At 39.9% G+C, this 17,982-nt stretch overlaps 1 protein-coding gene across 2 annotated transcripts in view; it reads right to left on the reverse strand.

Moving 5' to 3' along the window:
• The window catches only part of LOC136875810 (sodium-coupled monocarboxylate transporter 2), an 89,486-nt gene that overhangs the window by 54,677 nt on the left and 16,827 nt on the right, over positions 1-17,982 (reverse strand). For both annotated transcript variants that reach the window (XM_068228139.1, XM_068228140.1), the window contains exons 3-4: positions 201-360; positions 33-98 (exon numbers count right to left, since the gene is read on the reverse strand). In XM_068228139.1, coding sequence (XP_068084240.1) covers positions 33-98; positions 201-360 — 226 coding nt within the window. The remainder of the gene's footprint in view (positions 1-32; positions 99-200; positions 361-17,982) is intronic.

A 17,982-nucleotide genomic window follows, 5' to 3' on the forward strand; every position in this document is an offset into this window, starting at 1 on the left:
TTTTTAAAAATAAGTGAATATTCATAGCATACCATTTTTACTAGAAATATTACAGATCCCAGTAATCGGACTCCGCTACTAAATCGTAGCTTCAGGTACTGAAAAGAATGGAGAAAAAGGAAATATATTATTAAGATGATGACGTTTTGGTTGTAAGTCAGAGGAACAAGCACATTATATCAGTACCATGTTGCACGTGCCTCATATGAAGATGTGATTTGTAGTGTGTAGAAGACCGGCAGGTACACGCCCACGATGGTGAAACTGACGACTATTTCTGAGCACACAATCATCCAGTACTGAGTGCCGTAAACGTACATCTCAGCCGGTAGACCCAGGAGAGAGATACCTGAAATATAACTATACACGCAAATATATTTAGTCATAATAATAATAATAATAATAATAATAATAATAATAATAATAATAATAATAATAATAATTGTACCGGGCGGTACACCTCCACGCCGCTAATTTAAAATGTGCGCCTGTTGAAACTCCTCTGCTGGAGGAAGTCTGAACTTTATGGACGGTATTAATTTTCAAGTTTCTCGGAAGATGTCTCTACCTGTAAATTTTGGAGTTTTTGAACTGTGTCATTTTCGACGTATTTTTGTTTTGCTTGTAGTAAGAAGTGTGAACTTTCTCTTCTAGAGGACACTACTGAAGATCAACAATAGTGCACCCTAGTGCGGAGTGAAAGAACTATTTTTTTTGGAGAAGTTCTTATTTCAAAAGTTTGTTTCTTGTTAAATTTCTTTCTGTTATTGTTTAAGTTGGCTGTATACCCCTCTTTTTCCCCTTGTTTTAGATTTATCCAATCCCGAATTTCTTTTAGTAATTTCCGACCAATCCGATGTATCTTCCCCCAACTTGGATATGTTTCTGTACCCTAGCCAATAAAGTGATTGTGGGCGGGTGTTCTCATTCCCCTAAAACGCCTAGAACCTTCCGCGAGAGTATTTAAACTGCTGATTTTTGGGTCTCCGGGCCACTTCTGTTCCATCTTTCAGTGTGTAAAGTACATAGCAGGGGGCGGGAAGCGCCTCTTTCTTCTCCAGCTGTTCAACACCAGGTAATGGCCTCTTAATAACTTCTTTTCTTGCTAGGTCGGCAGTTTAACTCTCGGAGCGGGTTCGAAGCGTTTCCACCATGTAACCTTTTCCTAAAATGTAACCAATCTTTTCATCTATTCTCTTTTAAAGCTGCATATTGGGATAGAGAGTGCTAACCCTCTCGAGCTCCCACTCACATGGTTTTGAGGTGAACTTATTTTCTCAACCTATTCTTCGTTAACGTAAAACAAATTGCTCTTTTCTAAAGTCACCTCTGTAGTATGGGATTAGCCCTTGCATTAGTGGCCTAGAGCCAGATTAGGTTTTAAAAAACAAGTGTATTAGGAGTGCAGATCGCCTCCTCTCAAATTGTTATTTTAGAGGTCATGTAATTGCCCCTTTTCATTTAATAGACCTCAGTAGGTTGGGTATTTTACCCCTGTGTCTATGTCCAGTGAGGACAACTCGAAGGTGGAGTTTGGTGTGGCCTTTGAGAGGCTTAAAGTTGAGAGCGTGTGGCTCTTTTGAAAATTGAATGTTGTATGCCTCGTGGAGGCTTTTCAGTGTAATTTGGAGCAAGGACTCCTAGGCATGAATGGGGTTTTCTGCCCCTCTGTTGAAACTTGTGTTTGGGGTAAAACTGAGCTGATTGCCGAATCATTGTGAAGTCAGGGCGCGAAGCCCAAATCCTGTAAATATTGTAACTACCCTTTGGACTTGCTACTTTGTACCTGCCATGCTTGTTATTTCTTTGTTTTTGAAAAGAAAATATAACCTTGTTAAATTTTACATTAACGTTGATTCTGTAGTTTGAGACCCGTTCACGCCCGCACCTTCTTTCACCTCTACCTACCACTAAAACACGGTAACAAGTGGTAGCAGAGCGTGGTTGAATGGGTCTCAATTTAGTCCTTTTTGACGGTTAAACATTGTTTTGTTCCGAACTCTAACAATTTTCTCAGTTGCTGGAATTTTTTTTTGAGTTTTTCAAAATTGTTCTGTCATCATGCCCGGACCTTGCGATGTTCTCCATCTTAACTATTTGCGCAAAGAAGAGTTGATCTATGAGTTAACTATTAGAAATGTGCAATCTGGAGGCACGGTTGCAGTAGACACAAACAAGCTTAGAGAGTCCCTTGATTTGCCCATTTCAATCCCCATCTTGGGAGAGAAAGAAGTTGACGACTCTCTTTCCACGATCGTCGAGAATATTACTGGGCTAGCATCTGTAGTTAGTTTTTTTGATGAAAATGATCCTTCTCCTAATCAAATTAAGCGTGTGCAAGCCAGGCTATATCACTTTTCAAATAGAGTTAATGATCTGTTGTCTCTGAAGTTGAATGACGTTCAGAGGAAGGAAGCTAGTACGCTGCTTGAAAACATTTCTGAATTATCTAGCAAGGTCACTCAATTGTTAACTGGGGAGGTTCCTCCCAAAACTGATCAACCCGTCACGGTGAATGTAGGTAGCGAGGAAGAGCCTCATAAGGGAGAAGTCAATAGGAAAACCATTGCTGCTCAAACAACCTCTGCCCCATTGGACGAGTCTGAACACCGTAACTCATTAAATAATGTACGTTCTGAATTAACTACCTTGCCATTGAAACCTTTACCTACTATGTCACCCGGGTTTAGTAGCTTGCCTCATCCATTGGCAATGTTGCTCAGAGGTATCTCTAAGTTTTCCGTTAATACCACCAGTGACGTAATTTCATTTTTAAGATTTCTAGTTGAATTTCAGGATCATGCCCTTGTTTTTTCTCTTTCTCCATGTCAAATTTTGCAAATTATCTATCCGTATGCTATTGGTATTCTCTCTGATAAAATCGTAAGAGCCATTGCCGAGCAATCATCTATTGAGGATTTCCATGCCCACTTGCTAGCTAACTTCATCCCTGCTAGGGCCAGGTCCTCCCTTATTCAGAAGTACTATTATCGGGTACAGCGCTTGGATGAAAACTTGGCAGACTTCATCCAAGATATTAAGTTTTATACTAGGGCGTTTGCTCTTCATTTCCCTGAGGATCAGATTGTACAAGCTATTGTGGAAGGGATTTCACCACCCTACAGGTCATATTTGTGTTTCGCGGCGTGCCCGCAAACTTTCTCGGAACTTGAAGCATTGGCCGTCTCAGCGGAAGGAGTTAGATACGCCGATTCTTTGCGTGTAGTGAAAGAACCCCCGCCTTCCTTTAGTAATACTCGGCCTCCACCTCGCCGATCAGTCACCCCTCGTAAATGTTATGCTACTGGGTCGCCTGACCACCTGCGCAATAAGTGTCCACTGATCAAGTCGAGTGGGACAAGTAATGGGGCTGGTTCATCACAAGGCTGTTTTAAATGTGGGGCTTTCTCACATATCGCCAAGAATTGCCCAAATTCGAATAGCACCCCCTCCTGCTCAACTTCTGGTGCAAATTCCACCTATGCCAATAATAAAAAGTGACTAGTGGCTTCGGCTGAGTCGACTAATCCTTCTTCCCGAGACTCAGCCCCTAGTAAACAGGTTGTAAATTCAGGGAACGAGCAATTTTCAAATGCTTCTTTTGAATGTCCCAAAGAGTGTCTTAGGATTGCGCGGGTTCCCCCGCACCTATTCCTTTTCTTAAGATTGAGTTAAACAATGAGCCTATAACCGCTTTATTAGATTCAGGCAGTGTCTGTTCGATTATTTCGGCTGAATGGTATTCTAAATTGAAATCTGTTTGTAAACTACCTGACTATGTCTCATCTCCTGTTCTATATGTTTCGGCTAATTCATCTCCATTAGAAATTCTAGGTTCCTTACTGGTCAAAATTCGTATTTTTAAATTTACATGGAAAACCAAACTGTTTGTGGCTAAGCACTTGTCTTGCCCCATCATACTGGGAGCGGACTTCATTTCTCACACTGGTCTTGTGCTCGATCTTCAGAGTAAGTCGTGCACATTCAAATTTGCGTCCAATTGTAACATTCCCTTGTTAAAGTGTAATTCTGTATCATGTTCATCTATTTCGCCTACCCAGGATGAGATGTTGTTAGACCTTAGACATCTACCTGAGGAGCAGGCTGATAGTATTCGCAAATTGTGTCAGTCCTTTCCGGAGGTGTTCTCTGATACTCTTGGTGTTACTGACCTTATTGAATACAAAATTGAGGTTACGGATTCGATTCCTGTCCGTTTTCCACCTTATAGGCTATCTCCACCTAAAATGAAGGCTCTGAAAGAAATTATCGATCAGATGTTGAAGGATGGTATTATTAGGCCCTCTAAGTCAGCGTATTCTTCGCCTATTTTTCTAGTCCCGAAACCCCAAGGGGGCTTCAGGCCTGTCATTGATTACAGGGCTCTCAATCGGAAGGTGGTGTTACAATCTGTGCCCCTTCCCGACCTTCATTCTTGTTTTTCATGGTTTCGTAAGGCCAAGTTCTTTACTATCTTGGACTTGAATCAGGCCTATAATCAAATTCCCCTTGCCGAAGAGTCTAAACACCTTACAGCGTTTGCCACGGACTGGAATTTATATGAATACAACCGCGTGCCTTTCGGGCTCCCCACGGGAGCAGCTGTACTCACTAGGCTGCTAGATAGGGTCTTCTCCGACATCAAATTTGAATACTTGTACCACTACTTGGATGATGTCGTCGCATTTTCAGAGACTTTTGAAGAACATCTAGATCATCTGCGAGAAGTTCTCAATCGCCTTCGTAAGGCTGGGTTAACTGTTAAGTTGTCCAAGGTTGCCTTTGCTAAGCCCTCTATGTCATTCCTAGGGCATATTGTGTCACCTGATGGTGTTGCAGTCGATCATTCGAGAACACAGGCCATCCGTGATTTTAAACCTCCCAAGGACATTAAAGGCATCGCCAGGTTTATTGGTATGGTGAATTTCTTCAGAAAGTTCATTCCTAACTTTGCTAATAGAGCGGCGCCCTTAAACCTTCTTCGTAGGAAAGGCATCAAATTCGAGTGGGGACCTTCTCAACAAGCCGCTTTTGAAGATCTTAAATTGGCTCTCTGTAATGCCCCTGTACTTGCTATGCCTGATTTCTCGAAGAAATTCATCGTCCAAACTGACGCGTCGTCGTCAGCAGTAGCTGCAGTCCTTCTTCAAGAGACTGAACTAGGGAGGCGACCCATCGCCTATGCATCTAGGACCTTGTCGGCTCAAGAAGCCAAGTATTCCATCTATGAGCTCGAAGGTTTGGCAGTCTTATTCGCCTTAGAAAAGTTCCGTCTCTATCTGGAACACGTCAAATTCGACCTGGAGACAGATAATCAAGCCTTAAGCTGGGTCTTAGGTAGGCCGCGTCGTACTGGTCGTATAGCCCGTTGGGCCATCCGTATTTCTGCCTTCCAATTCGATGTCAGGCATATCAGAGGTACCGAAAATGTTGTTGCTGATGGACTCAGTCGTATGTTTTCTAACGACGTCGAGACCCATGAACCGGTCGACAGTTCATCACCTCCCGAGTCCATACTATCTGGTGTTAATGCCATCTTAACAGATGCTCCCATGCTTTTTAGGGATATTGAGAAATACCAACGTGAAGATCCGACGCTGGCTCCGATAATGGAAACCCTTTCTTCTGGGGAACATGTTGTCCCTTATGTTCTGAGGAATGGTGTTCTATGTTGCCCATCGAGGCATGATAAGATGATGAAAGTTGTCGTTCCAGCTGTTCTTGTACCTATGATCTTCAAGTATTATCATGAGACCCCATTAGGAGGGCATCTGGGTATCTTTAAAACTCGTGAAAAGATTCGTGAAATGTTCATCTGGAAAGGTATGGACGGTGAAATCCGTGAACTAGTGAAGGCTTGCAAATCTTGTTTGCTCAGTAAACCCACCATGTCCACCAAGGTAGGCCTTTTGTCTTCGCATCAAGCGTCGCGCCCCATGGAACGCCTGTATATTGATTATGTAGGACCCTTCCCCCAGTCAAAGGGAAATGCCAACAAGTTCATCCTTGTATGCGTAGATGGTTTTACTAGATTTTCCTGGTTATTTCCGACTAAGCTGGCTACCGCTCAGTCTACCATTACTTGCTTAAATTCTCTTTTTGCCTCTTTTGGTCCGTGCCAATATATTGTGTCTGATAATGCTAAGGCGTTCACATCCAATCTTTTTCGTAAGTTCTGTTTTGACTTGTCCATCTCTCATGTAACTACGTCTGCTTATTACCCCCAACCATCTCTGGCTGAACGGGTTAACCGTAATCTCAGGTCCGCACTTATTGCCTATCATCATGAAGATCATTCCAGGTGGGACACGTCCCTGCATTGGTTAGCTTTTGCTGTGAATTCGGCGGTTCATGAATCACATAAATTTACTCCAGCCTCGTTGATGTTCAAGTTTGTTCCCAACACGCCGCTCTCTAACCTCTGGTCTCTGAGTGACATTCTACCCGAGACAATAGATCCGGACAACATTAAAGATCTTTGGAAGAAGGCTAAAGCCAATCTTATAGTGTCTCATGAAAAGGTTAGGGAAAGGTATGATCGTGGATGGAGACCCACCCCTTTGAAGGTAGGTGACCAAGTTATGGTCAAGAACTTTGTTCCCGCGGGCAAGCTTGCCCCCAGATTTCATGGGCCTTGTATCATTCTCGATTTTCTTACGCCGGTTACATTGTTAGTAAGCAATCCAGCCACCGAGAGGATATTTAGGGTTCACCTGTCCCAGGTGAAACCGGTGTAAATTTTGTGTCATCTTGCTTCATATAATTTGATAGGAATATGAAGGTTATATTTTTTTTGAGTTTCACTTTTAAGGCATTCTGCTCCTTCTATAATATTTTGTTTTATATGTAAGCATTTTTTGTAAAACCTTCCCCGATCCGTTAAACTGCCATTCTGTCCTTACCATGGCCATTACCATGCTCCCGTCTCCTGCTATACACACCGTGGCTTGATTATATTAAATACCATATTAAAAGCCATGGATATCTGCACGCCGCTGGCCCCTCAACCTCTCCACAAAGTCTGTGCCCTCAAAATGATGATGGTCCAACAAAATTCTGCAGCCTAGTTTTAATGTTTCAGTGCCCCCGCAGCCGCGCGGCGCCGTGCCGCGACTGGGTTTGAGGAAGGGCCCCCTCGGCCCCAGCGAGGACGACATGTGCACGGCGAGCCGGAGCTCTCCTCCAGGCCTAGGCTGATGTGCGGCGCACGACCTGCTACTTGCCCGCAGCCTGTATATGTTCACCGCGGGCGCGGCGTGCTTCAACACCTCTGCTCCCCTCATAGTGCGGGCGAGTGGTATCTCAGTGTACTTGAGGGGTCCGAGCGGCCTCCTTTGGACGCAAGCTGCAACGGCCGGTCTGGCCATCCAACTTCATCAACATCAACTACATGAACAGTTACTATAAGCAATGACTACACTTGGGAATTCAACAGCAATATTTGGTGGACCTTGCAAAATTTTTCATCACTTTTAAGTATTAAAAGTTTATCTTCAGAATTCTACTTCTACAAACATAAAGACTGTACTTCGCCTGCAACAACAAAATTTTGAAACTGAATCAAACCAAATTAAGGAAATCTTATAAAATGTTTCTGCAATCAATCTTCATATTAACTTGGACCTTGTTTCAAACAGATTTCATGTGTCACCCCTGGAGGAACTTTTGGGGGGGGGAGGTCTGTACCGGGCGGTACACCTCCACGCCGCTAATTTAAAATGTGCGCCTGTTGAAACTCCTCTGCTGGAGGAAGTCTGAACTTTATGGACGGTATTAATTTTCAAGTTTCTCGGAAGATGTCTCTACCTGTAAATTTTGGAGTTTTTGAACTGTGTCATTTTCGACGTATTTTTGTTTTGCTTGTAGTAAGAAGTGTGAACTTTCTCTTCTAGAGGACACTACTGAAGATCAACAATAGTGCACCCTAGTGCGGAGTGAAAGAACTATTTTTTTTGGAGAAGTTCTTATTTCAAAAGTTTGTTTCTTGTTAAATTTCTTTCTGTTATTGTTTAAGTTGGTTGTATACCCCTCTTTTTCCCCTTGTTTTAGATTTATCCAATCCCGAATTTCTTTTAGTAATTTCCGACCAATCCGATGTATCTTCCCCCAACTTGGATATGTTTCTGTACCCTAGCCAATAAAGTGATTGTGGGCGGGTGTTCTCATTCCCCTAAAACGCCTAGAACCTTCCGCGAGAGTATTTAAACTGCTGATTTTTGGGTCTCCGGGCCACTTCTGTTCCATCTTTCAGTGTGTAAAGTACATAGCAGGGGGCGGGAAGAGCCTCTTTTTTCTCCAGCTGTTCAACACCAGGTAATGGCCTCTTAATAACTTCTTTTCTTGCTAGGTCGGCAGTTTAACTCTCGGAGCGGGTTCGAAGCGTTTCCACCATGTAACCTTTTCCTAAAATGTAACCAATCTTTTCATCTATTCTCTTTTAAAGCTGCATATTGGAATAGAGAGTGCTAACCCTCTCGAGCTCCCACTCACATGGTTTTGAGGTGAACTTATTTTCTCAACCTATTCTTCGTTAACGTAAAACAAATTGCTCTTTTCTAAAGTCACCTCTGTAGTATGGGATTAGCCCTTGCATTAGTGGCCTAGAGCCAGATTAGGTTTTAAAAAACAAGTGTATTAGGAGTGCAGATCGCCTCCTCTCAAATTGTTATTTTAGAGGTCATGTAATTGCCCCTTTTCATTTAATAGACCTCAGTAGGTTGGGTATTTTACCCCTGTGTCTATGTCCAGTGAGGACAACTCGAAGGTGGAGTTTGGTGTGGCCTTTGAGAGGCTTAAAGTTGAGAGCGTGTGGCTCTTTTGAAAATTGAATGTTGTATGCCTCGTGGAGGCTTTTCAGTGTAATTTGGAGCAAGGACTCCTAGGCATGAATGGGGTTTTCTGCCCCTCTGTTGAAACTTGTGTTTGGGGTAAAACTGAGCTGATTGCCCAATCATTGTGAAGTCAGGGCGCGAAGCCCAAATCCTGTAAATATTGTAACTACCCTTTGGACTTGCTACTTTGTACCTGCCATGCTTGTTATTTCTTTGTTTTTGAAAAGAAAATATAACCTTGTTAAATTTTACATTAACGTTGATTCCGTAGTTTGAGACCCGTTCACGCCCGCACCTTCTTTCACCTCTACCTACCACTAAAACACGGTAACAATAATAATAATAATAATAATAATGCACATTATATTTTTTAACATCTTCATTCTTTCTTATTAGTAATATACATATGAAAGTTACAAGAAACTGAAAGTGCTGCTGATTGCTGACCCAGTGTTTAGGAAATTAAATTATGTGATATATATATATATATATATATATAAAATGAGAGATTTGTCTGTACATTACTCAAAATTTAAAAAGGATGGTATTTCTGTATCAGTCATTTCCATAGTAACAAGGAAATGCACTTTTTAATTTTCCGTAATTTCTATCTGTCTATCTGTCTATTTGTATGTATGTACGTACACGCATCATGAGAAAACAGCTGAAGAGAATTTAATGAAAATCGGTATGTAAAGTCCGGGAATAAGTCGCTACAATCTAGTCCATAAATAATCTTTTTCATGCTGAGAGAAATGGTAGTTTAGGGGAAGACCAAAAGTTTAATTCTCAAATATTTGTGTTATTAGTGGTCCTATCTTAATGAAAATCAGTATGCAAAATTGGGGAATAAGTTGCTACAATCTAGGCTATAAATAATCTTATTCACCCTGAGAGAAATTTAGTTTAGGGGATGGCCTAAAATATAATTCTCAAATATTTATATTATTTGTTGTCCTATTGTAATGAAAATCCATATGTAAAGTCGGGGAATAAGTTGCTACAATCTAGGCCATAAATAACTTTATTCATGCTGAGCAAAATGGTAGTTTAGGGGAAGGCCCAAAATTTAATTTTCGAATATTTGTATTATTAGTGGTCTTATTGACAAATTTCCGATCATTTATGTCTTATAAATTTTTACCGTACCAGCTATGATAACAGAGATATTCATGAATTTGGATTTTTGTTGCTAAGTTCATATCAGCACCGTCATGAGAAAATGGGTAAACAGAATTTAATGAAAATCGGTATGTAAAGTTGGAGAATTAGGAACTACAGTCTACATTATAATTAATTTTATAAAACACCGTAATATTACAGAGTCGAAAGAAAACTGAATGTGAAGGCCTACAATACAGAAAGCTCATAACATTGATCAACAATAACATTACATTGACCATTGTTTGTTGTGATGTGCTTTGTGTTTGTGTTGGCACTCATCTCCAATAGATGGGATTACTGCTGTATATAGAGTTTTTAAAATTTGCTTTATGTCGCGCCGACACAGATAGGACTCATGGCGACGATGGGATACGAAAGGGCTAGGAGTGAGAAGGAAGTGGCCCTGACGTTAATTATGTTATATCCCCAGTATTTTCCTGGTGTATAAATGGGAGACCATGGAAAACCATCTTCAGGTCTGTCGATAGTGGAGATCGAACCCACTACCTCCCGGATCCTAGCTCACAGCTGCATGTCCCTAACCATACAGTCAACTTACCTGGTCGTACCGAGTATAACAGCCTGCCTGAATATTGGCGGGAAGTAGCTGGGCAGTTAAGTAACTTTCTGATACTACTGATACGTAACAAACTGGTTCATCATAGCATTCGAGCTATTCAGTTCCTACTCTGAGACACTGATTAGAATGAGCAGTGTGCATATTTAACAGAATAATGGCAGAGAAGTGTTCACGGCTGTCTGCGGTCTGGTTATTCCAGCACTGGAAATTTGGACTGTTAGATCGGCACCTTATTACTGTTCGTTAAAAGTGAGAAAATGTGTGTTTTTTTAATTTGATCGAGTATTTTATATGATAACATTGCTTTTAAACGCTACATTCCTACTGACGACTTCGGGTAGGAAAACCACGAAGACAATCTTTCTTAGAATCCCGTAGCAAAGCACTGGTGCATCAGCTTATGAGTAAAGAAGTGGAATCAGAGATAAGCCTTTTTGAGGATGATGTTATTCTGTACAGAGTAATAAATAAATTACAAGATTGTGAGCAACTGCAGAATGACGTCGATAATGTTGTGAGATGTACATTACACAATGCTATGATGATAAACAGGGTTAAAAGTCAGGTTGTAAGTTTTACAAATAGGAAAAGTCCTCACAGTTTTAATTACGCCGTTGATGGGGTGCAAGATCCTTTTGGGGATCATTGTAAGTATCTAAGTGTTAATATATCGTAAGGAAAGATCTTAATTAGGGTAATCACATAAATGGGATTGTAAGTAAAGGGTACAGATCTCTGCACATGGATATGAGGGTGTTTAGGGGTTGTAGTAAAAATGTAAAGGAGAGGGCATATAAGTCTCTGGCAAGACCCTAACTAGAGTATGGTTCCAGTGTATGGGACTCTCACCAGGATTACTTGATTCAAGAACTGGAAAAAAATCCAAAGAAAAGCAGCTTGATTTGTTCTGGGTGATTTCCGACAAAAAGAGTATGGTTACAAAAATATTGCAAAATTTGGGCTGGGAAGACTTGGGAGAAAGGAGACAAATTGCTTGACTAAGCAGTATGTAGTTTGTATACAAAATTTTTATTTTTTATTTTTCTATTCCACCTATTCAATACAATTGATTTTGTGCTGTTGGAAATTCATTTTACTACAACACTACATTAAAAGGGACATGTTTCACTCGCTTTCGAGCATCCACAGCCTTTGTAACTTATCTCAAGGTTAAGGCCTGTCATTGTTAATTTGCTTATAACTAATTTGTACTTAATGTGATTCTGAAAACTAAGTGGTAAAATATGTGATCATAGTCATTTGTAAACACAATGGACAGTTTTACAATTTAAAATGACAGTGCTAAAATTAGGATAGACATTGATTCTAATAACACTGATGTCCAAAACACACTAATATCTTCACAGTAATAAGATTTGGCTAAAATTTTCAAGTTCTTCGTTTTTTTAAAAACAATTGTTGGTTGACTTATTATATTGTATACATTAAAATATGAGTCATGAATCCTGTTGAAACTCAATAGTATCTAATGCTTAATATGCATGTCAAAGAGGTTGGAAATATTCTGCATCACGTATTGGTTTAAGGCAAGCTTCTGTAATTTATTAGTTGTAAATGGTAAAATGCAACTTGTTGGTAGTTTCCTCAAACCGGTTGTTATTTCACAAGCAGACTTTACATTGGAAGCAGTTCGTTTTAAGTGATGAGTTTGCCATTGCTTTCCTCACGGGGCCAGATAATGCTATTGCAACATGACTGACCCTATGAGCAACACCTTTCATAACACTCAGATACACTGGCTCTGCTCCAAACGTCACCACTCAGAACCACCATACCGCAGCAGCTTCAAAATTTTCACAGCCATGGAAGAGACTGGGACTACACTTTGCTCTGGCCTGTGTCAAGAGACGGATACAAAAGTACTGCATCCATAAAGAAATGGCAACAGGCAGGTTATTTACCCGTGTAAAATTTATTGTTACTTTCAAATGATGTGTACTTTTGTGAACCGTTAATTGTATTAAAGAGAAAGCAAATTTACAAAATCAGACTACATGATTCTTATTTACAGAATTTAGTTGAATAGATGAGATGAATGAGACTGTTCCTGAAGGTGCGATGGTTTCAACTGCCAAGGTGTTACAAACTTGCCTGCACCCGAGGCTAGAGGTCCATTTATCGGAATAAAAAGTAAATTTGAAAATGTTGGAATTTGTAACTGATTTATTGGATCAGTCATTGTTAGATTCATGGTACTAAATCCATGTTCATATTCAGCCATAGAAATGGGTATAATTTCTACTATTTTCACAAGTTCTTTCACTGAAGTGGGAATGTGTTCGAGATTTACTTTATAGATGAAAAAATCTTTAACTGATTATTCACACGTGCTTCCATTTAATTTAAAATTAGTTTTCCGAGAGCATTCTACTGGATATTATAATGAGAAGTTTACCAAACTTAAAAGAAGTTCCTCTTCTCTTAAAGAGTAGCCCATCTTTATTAAACTGACTGTGTCTATTACCATGGACAAACAGATCATTTCTGTTATGGTATAACCATTCAAGTTTGGAGTTAATGCCAATTTTTCGATGAAAATCAACATTGTGCAGGTATAAAATGCCTCAATAAACTTAGCAGTGAATTTATGTTTATAATTAACTTACCTAAAAGCATACCAGACAGTCTGCAGGCACAGACAAGGAACAAAGAACGTGTACAAAAAATTAATACTAACATAATTTTATGTACCGGTACTTGTGAGAAAGAAGAATATTGCCCTCTGTTTGTTTGAACACATCTGATAAGTCCCTGATAACTTCACTTGTTCCGCTAAGTAAACATACATAAACATAACAATCACCCAATTTTGAAGATTGTTGATACACAAAGGAGGGTTCATGAAATAGTACAAATGATTGTTTTTTCTTAAAATAGACTCCTGTTTCCTTCACAAATTCATGTTATGAGCATAAGAGATACTGACAATACTGATTGTTTGTTCTTGATGAAATCTCCACGCCGGCCAAAGTGTAGGCAAAGTTCCTTCTTATACAGCTTAAATGAATGATAAGTGGAATGAGCCATATTACTGTATTTCATTTAAAATTCATCTCGGTTCAAACTTGAAAAACGTCGACGTGATCTCATGTTGGAAGCCTTGAGTACGTGAATATCTGGTCAAACAGGGCTTGTTTATAGGTGGCATAACTCAAATGAATTGTATTATGTGGCCGGACAATTCTTGCAATCAATATATTATTTGGAAAATTTCTCCGCCCTGTTTGTCTCTCTCCCTTGCCCGGCCGGCTCGTGTATGGCTATTATTTCAACATGCTGTGACCATCTTTCAATTCATTTTGTACATTAAAACTCAATGGGACTTTTACTATCCAATTAATAGGTTTTAAGACTTACACAAACTGTGTTTTTAAAAATCCGTGTTTAAATGTGACAGATTGAGTCACCTTGACTCTTCAATATATGTCATTGTTTTTAGTATTAAGACAATCATGTGTTTTCACCATAATAGCTTAGGCTGAAGAGATGAAACATGTCCCCTTTTCTTAAAATAAAATAAAAAGAGAATATTGTATTGTAAAGGTGGAATCACTCTATCAATTAGACCTTATTTCTTACACAGTATATAAATGTGAGGTAAGCTTACATGAAAACATTTGTTCTCCATCTATAAATAAAAGTAAATATTCTCAGTATCATTGACCTTCCTGTTTCTTTGTTTCACTGCCATAGTAGAATTCATGTGTCGGAAATCACACTAAAAAATAAAAGCTGCCATCAATCAATCAATCAATCAATCAATCAATCAATCAATCAATCAATCAATCAATCAATCAATCAATCAATCAATCAATCAATCAATCAATCAATCAATCAATCAATCAATCAATCAATCAATCAATCAATCAATCAATCAATCAATCAATCAATCACTACTGATCCACATTTAGGGCAGTCCACCAGGTGGCATATTCCCTATCTGTTGTTTTCCTAACCTTTTTGTAAATGATTTCAAAGAAATTGGAAATTTATTGAACATCTCCCTTGGTAAGTTACTCCAATCCCTAACTCCCCTTCCTATAAACAAATATTTGCTCCAATTTGTCCTCTTGAATTCCAACTTTATCTTCATATTGTGATCTTTCCTACTTATCACTCAAACTTATTCTTCTACTGATGTTCTCCCACGCCATATCTCCACTGACAGCTCGGAACATACCACTCAGTTGAGCAGCTCGTCTCCTTTCTCCCAGTTCTTCCCAGCCCAAACTTTGCAACATTTTTGTAATGCTACTCTTTTGTCAGATATCACCCAGAACAAATCGAGCTGCTTTTCTTTGGATTGTTTCCTGTTCATGAATCAAGTAATCCTGGTGAGGGTCCCATACACTGGAACCATACTCTAGTTGGGGTCTCACCAGAGACTTGTATGCCCTCTCCATTACATCCTTACTACAACCCCTAAACACCCTCATAACCATGTGCAGAGATCTGTATCCTTTATTTACAACCCCATTTATGTGATTACTCCAATGACAATCTTTCCTTATATTAACACCTAGATACTTACAATGATCCCCATAAGGAACTTTCACTTCATCGATGCAGTAATTAAAACTGAGAGGACTTTTTCTATTTGTCAAACTCAAAACTTGACTTTTAATCCCGTTTTCTATCATACCATTGCTTGCTGTCCATCTCACAACATTATCGAGGTCACGTTGCAGTTGTTCACAGTCTTGTAACTTATTTATTACTCTATACAGAATGACGTCATCCGCAAAAAGCCGCACAGCATCCTGCTTGACTCTGCTTGGACTTGTGTTTGGTCAGTGATGAAAGCTAGTAGCCGAGCCATGAGCCTTGTTTCCTCATCTCTGTGGGGGTTATGACAGGTGCCTCTGTGCACGTACCGTATGTGGACATCACAGACTGCAATATATTGCTGAGTCCTATGCAATATGGAGTCAGTAAGGCCCTGGATCATGACATGCAGAATTGCAGCCTTTGCTTACTGAAAAGCAGTATTCATTTTGCCCACATTTTGCAGTGGCTGAGGGGAGATGTGAAGGCCTATCATGTCTCACACAAGTTCAATAAGGCTGAAGTCTGGAGACTTGGAAGGCCACTGTAATAGCATAATGTCTTAGAGAACTTGGAGATGCCTGCGATGTGAGGGCAGGTATTTTCCAGCTGAAACATCCCATATGAAAGTGTCTCCATCACAACGACAACCACTATATTGATAACCTTGTCTACATATTTTCGACTAGTTGTGGCGCCTTCAACAAGCCAGCAGCTCTTCAGATTGAAATGTCTGAGTTAGACTCTGTGTGCTTCTCGATATTAAGATTGGTGCGGCCCCTCTTCCCGGTACACCATCAGACACGATTGCAATGATCACTGGGGCCACGACAAAAGCACAATTCATCACTGAATATGACACTATGCCATTTGTCGGCCCAGGGTGACCGTTTCCGACACCAGAACAGCCTCACAGGTTGATGTTGTGGTATCAGTGGAACGCATGCTGCAGGGATAAGCCAGCAGTGTGCAAATGATTACCAATTATTTGCTACATAATTTATGGTGCCACAGTAGCTCAAATTTCTGTCTCTGTTGCACGAGGGTCTGTCCGGGACATCCGAATAATGCAGCAATCATCTCGCATTGTTGTCCGTAAAGTTCAGTCTGTCCCAGGTGTCCAAGCATGCGCCCCTTCATTTGACCACTACTGTTGTACTGTAGACGTATTTCAGCCAACACATGCGGCCACACACAGTCTGCACAGATAATCCAGACCAGATCTTCTCCATCGATCATAATTCTTGATACCCTGCTCAAACTCACTGGCGAGACATCTTTCACAAGTGAAAACTTCATTCCCTTGCACCATTCCATATCTCGAATATCAGCACAAATTACCCATTCCTTCATGGTGTTGCAATTTACACTTTCCCTAGTGTATATGACAGTCTGGCTTGTTTAAAACCTAAATTAGCTGAAAGGATATTAAACAGTTAGCATTAAAGTTATTTTTGCCACTTAGGAATGAATGTGAACAACTGAGTTTAGGCATGGTATACAGGAACAGGGTGCACTTGATTTGATCGTGTGTGCAAAGTTCCACACATGAGACAGGATTGGTCTTGCCAGGCAAAGTGGAAATGCCTCAGGGGTAAATACTATCCTCCTTATCGACAAAACATCAAATTGAAAGGATTACATCAGAAAGTGTACAATTATAGTGCATTATCACAAACCGACTCCAGTTCCACTAGTGTGGTGAATAAGCATTCTCTATTTATTTTCTATCTTCACATTGAATCTGTTGTCACTCAATGCCTCATGCTTCAAGATCCTGGTTTGTTTGGTCTCTCTGATGGTCCATCCTCTTTGCATGGCCATGCTGCGGTGTGTTAGACTTGAGTCTACGCAGCGAAACTGCATATGCTGGCAACACTTCAACTGAACTGAGTGGATGCAATGCTGTTAAAATGAAGGTTGGGGGAGATGGTCAGTAGCGTCCAAGACTTAAAGTATTTACTACAGAGGAGCGAATGATTTTTAGTGGAGTGGGTTTTCTGGAAAGGCGACAAACACACAGACGCAGTGAAAATATGATTTTGTGTGAACAGTTTCCCAATTCAGTTCTACCACATTGTGACACTGTGCGAGATTTAGTAAGTAAATTTCATAGCTGTGGTGCTGTATTCAGTGCAGGATTTCTGGGAATACGAATGATATACTTCCATGCATTATTGATGTTATTATAGAGGTGAACACCACCCCACCTCCGTTAAGTTCATCCCCCCCCCCCCCCCCTCCAAAGAAAGAAAGCATTTTTCTTTATGCTTAAAGGAGATTCCAAATACCAATGTTCACATCTGTTACCTTTAGTTTTGAGATAAGTTACCCTATAAAAAAGAATTCACTTTTTTCACTTCCTTTCACACTTTCCCCCCTTCCCCCATTAAGTGAATTTTCCAGAAAAAATACTTGTTTCTTTATTAGTAAAAGATCTTCTAAATACCAATTATCATGACTGTAATATCTTCAGTTTTTGAGTTATGTGTCCTCATAAAAGGAATTCAGCTCCTTCACTCCCCAAGATGACTTTCCCCCCAAAATGCATTTTTCTTTGTTTGTAAAGGAGATCCAAATACCAATTTTCATGTCTGTAACAACTTTAGTTTTTATTAGATGTACGTATCCACATATAATTAATTCAATTAATTTTTCAAATCCTTCACCCCCTTTCATTGGATTTTCCAAAATCAAAGGAATACGTGTTTCTTTACTTTTAAAGCAGATTCGAAATACCAATTTTCACATCTGCAACATGTTTCATTTTTGAGATAATTGTATCTTCATACAAATAATTCAAATATTTTTCAATTCTACCACCCACCCCCCTTTAAGTGG

Source organism: Anabrus simplex, chromosome 6 (assembly GCF_040414725.1).
Source record: "Anabrus simplex isolate iqAnaSimp1 chromosome 6, ASM4041472v1, whole genome shotgun sequence".
Taxonomy (NCBI): Eukaryota; Metazoa; Arthropoda; class Insecta; order Orthoptera; family Tettigoniidae; genus Anabrus; species Anabrus simplex.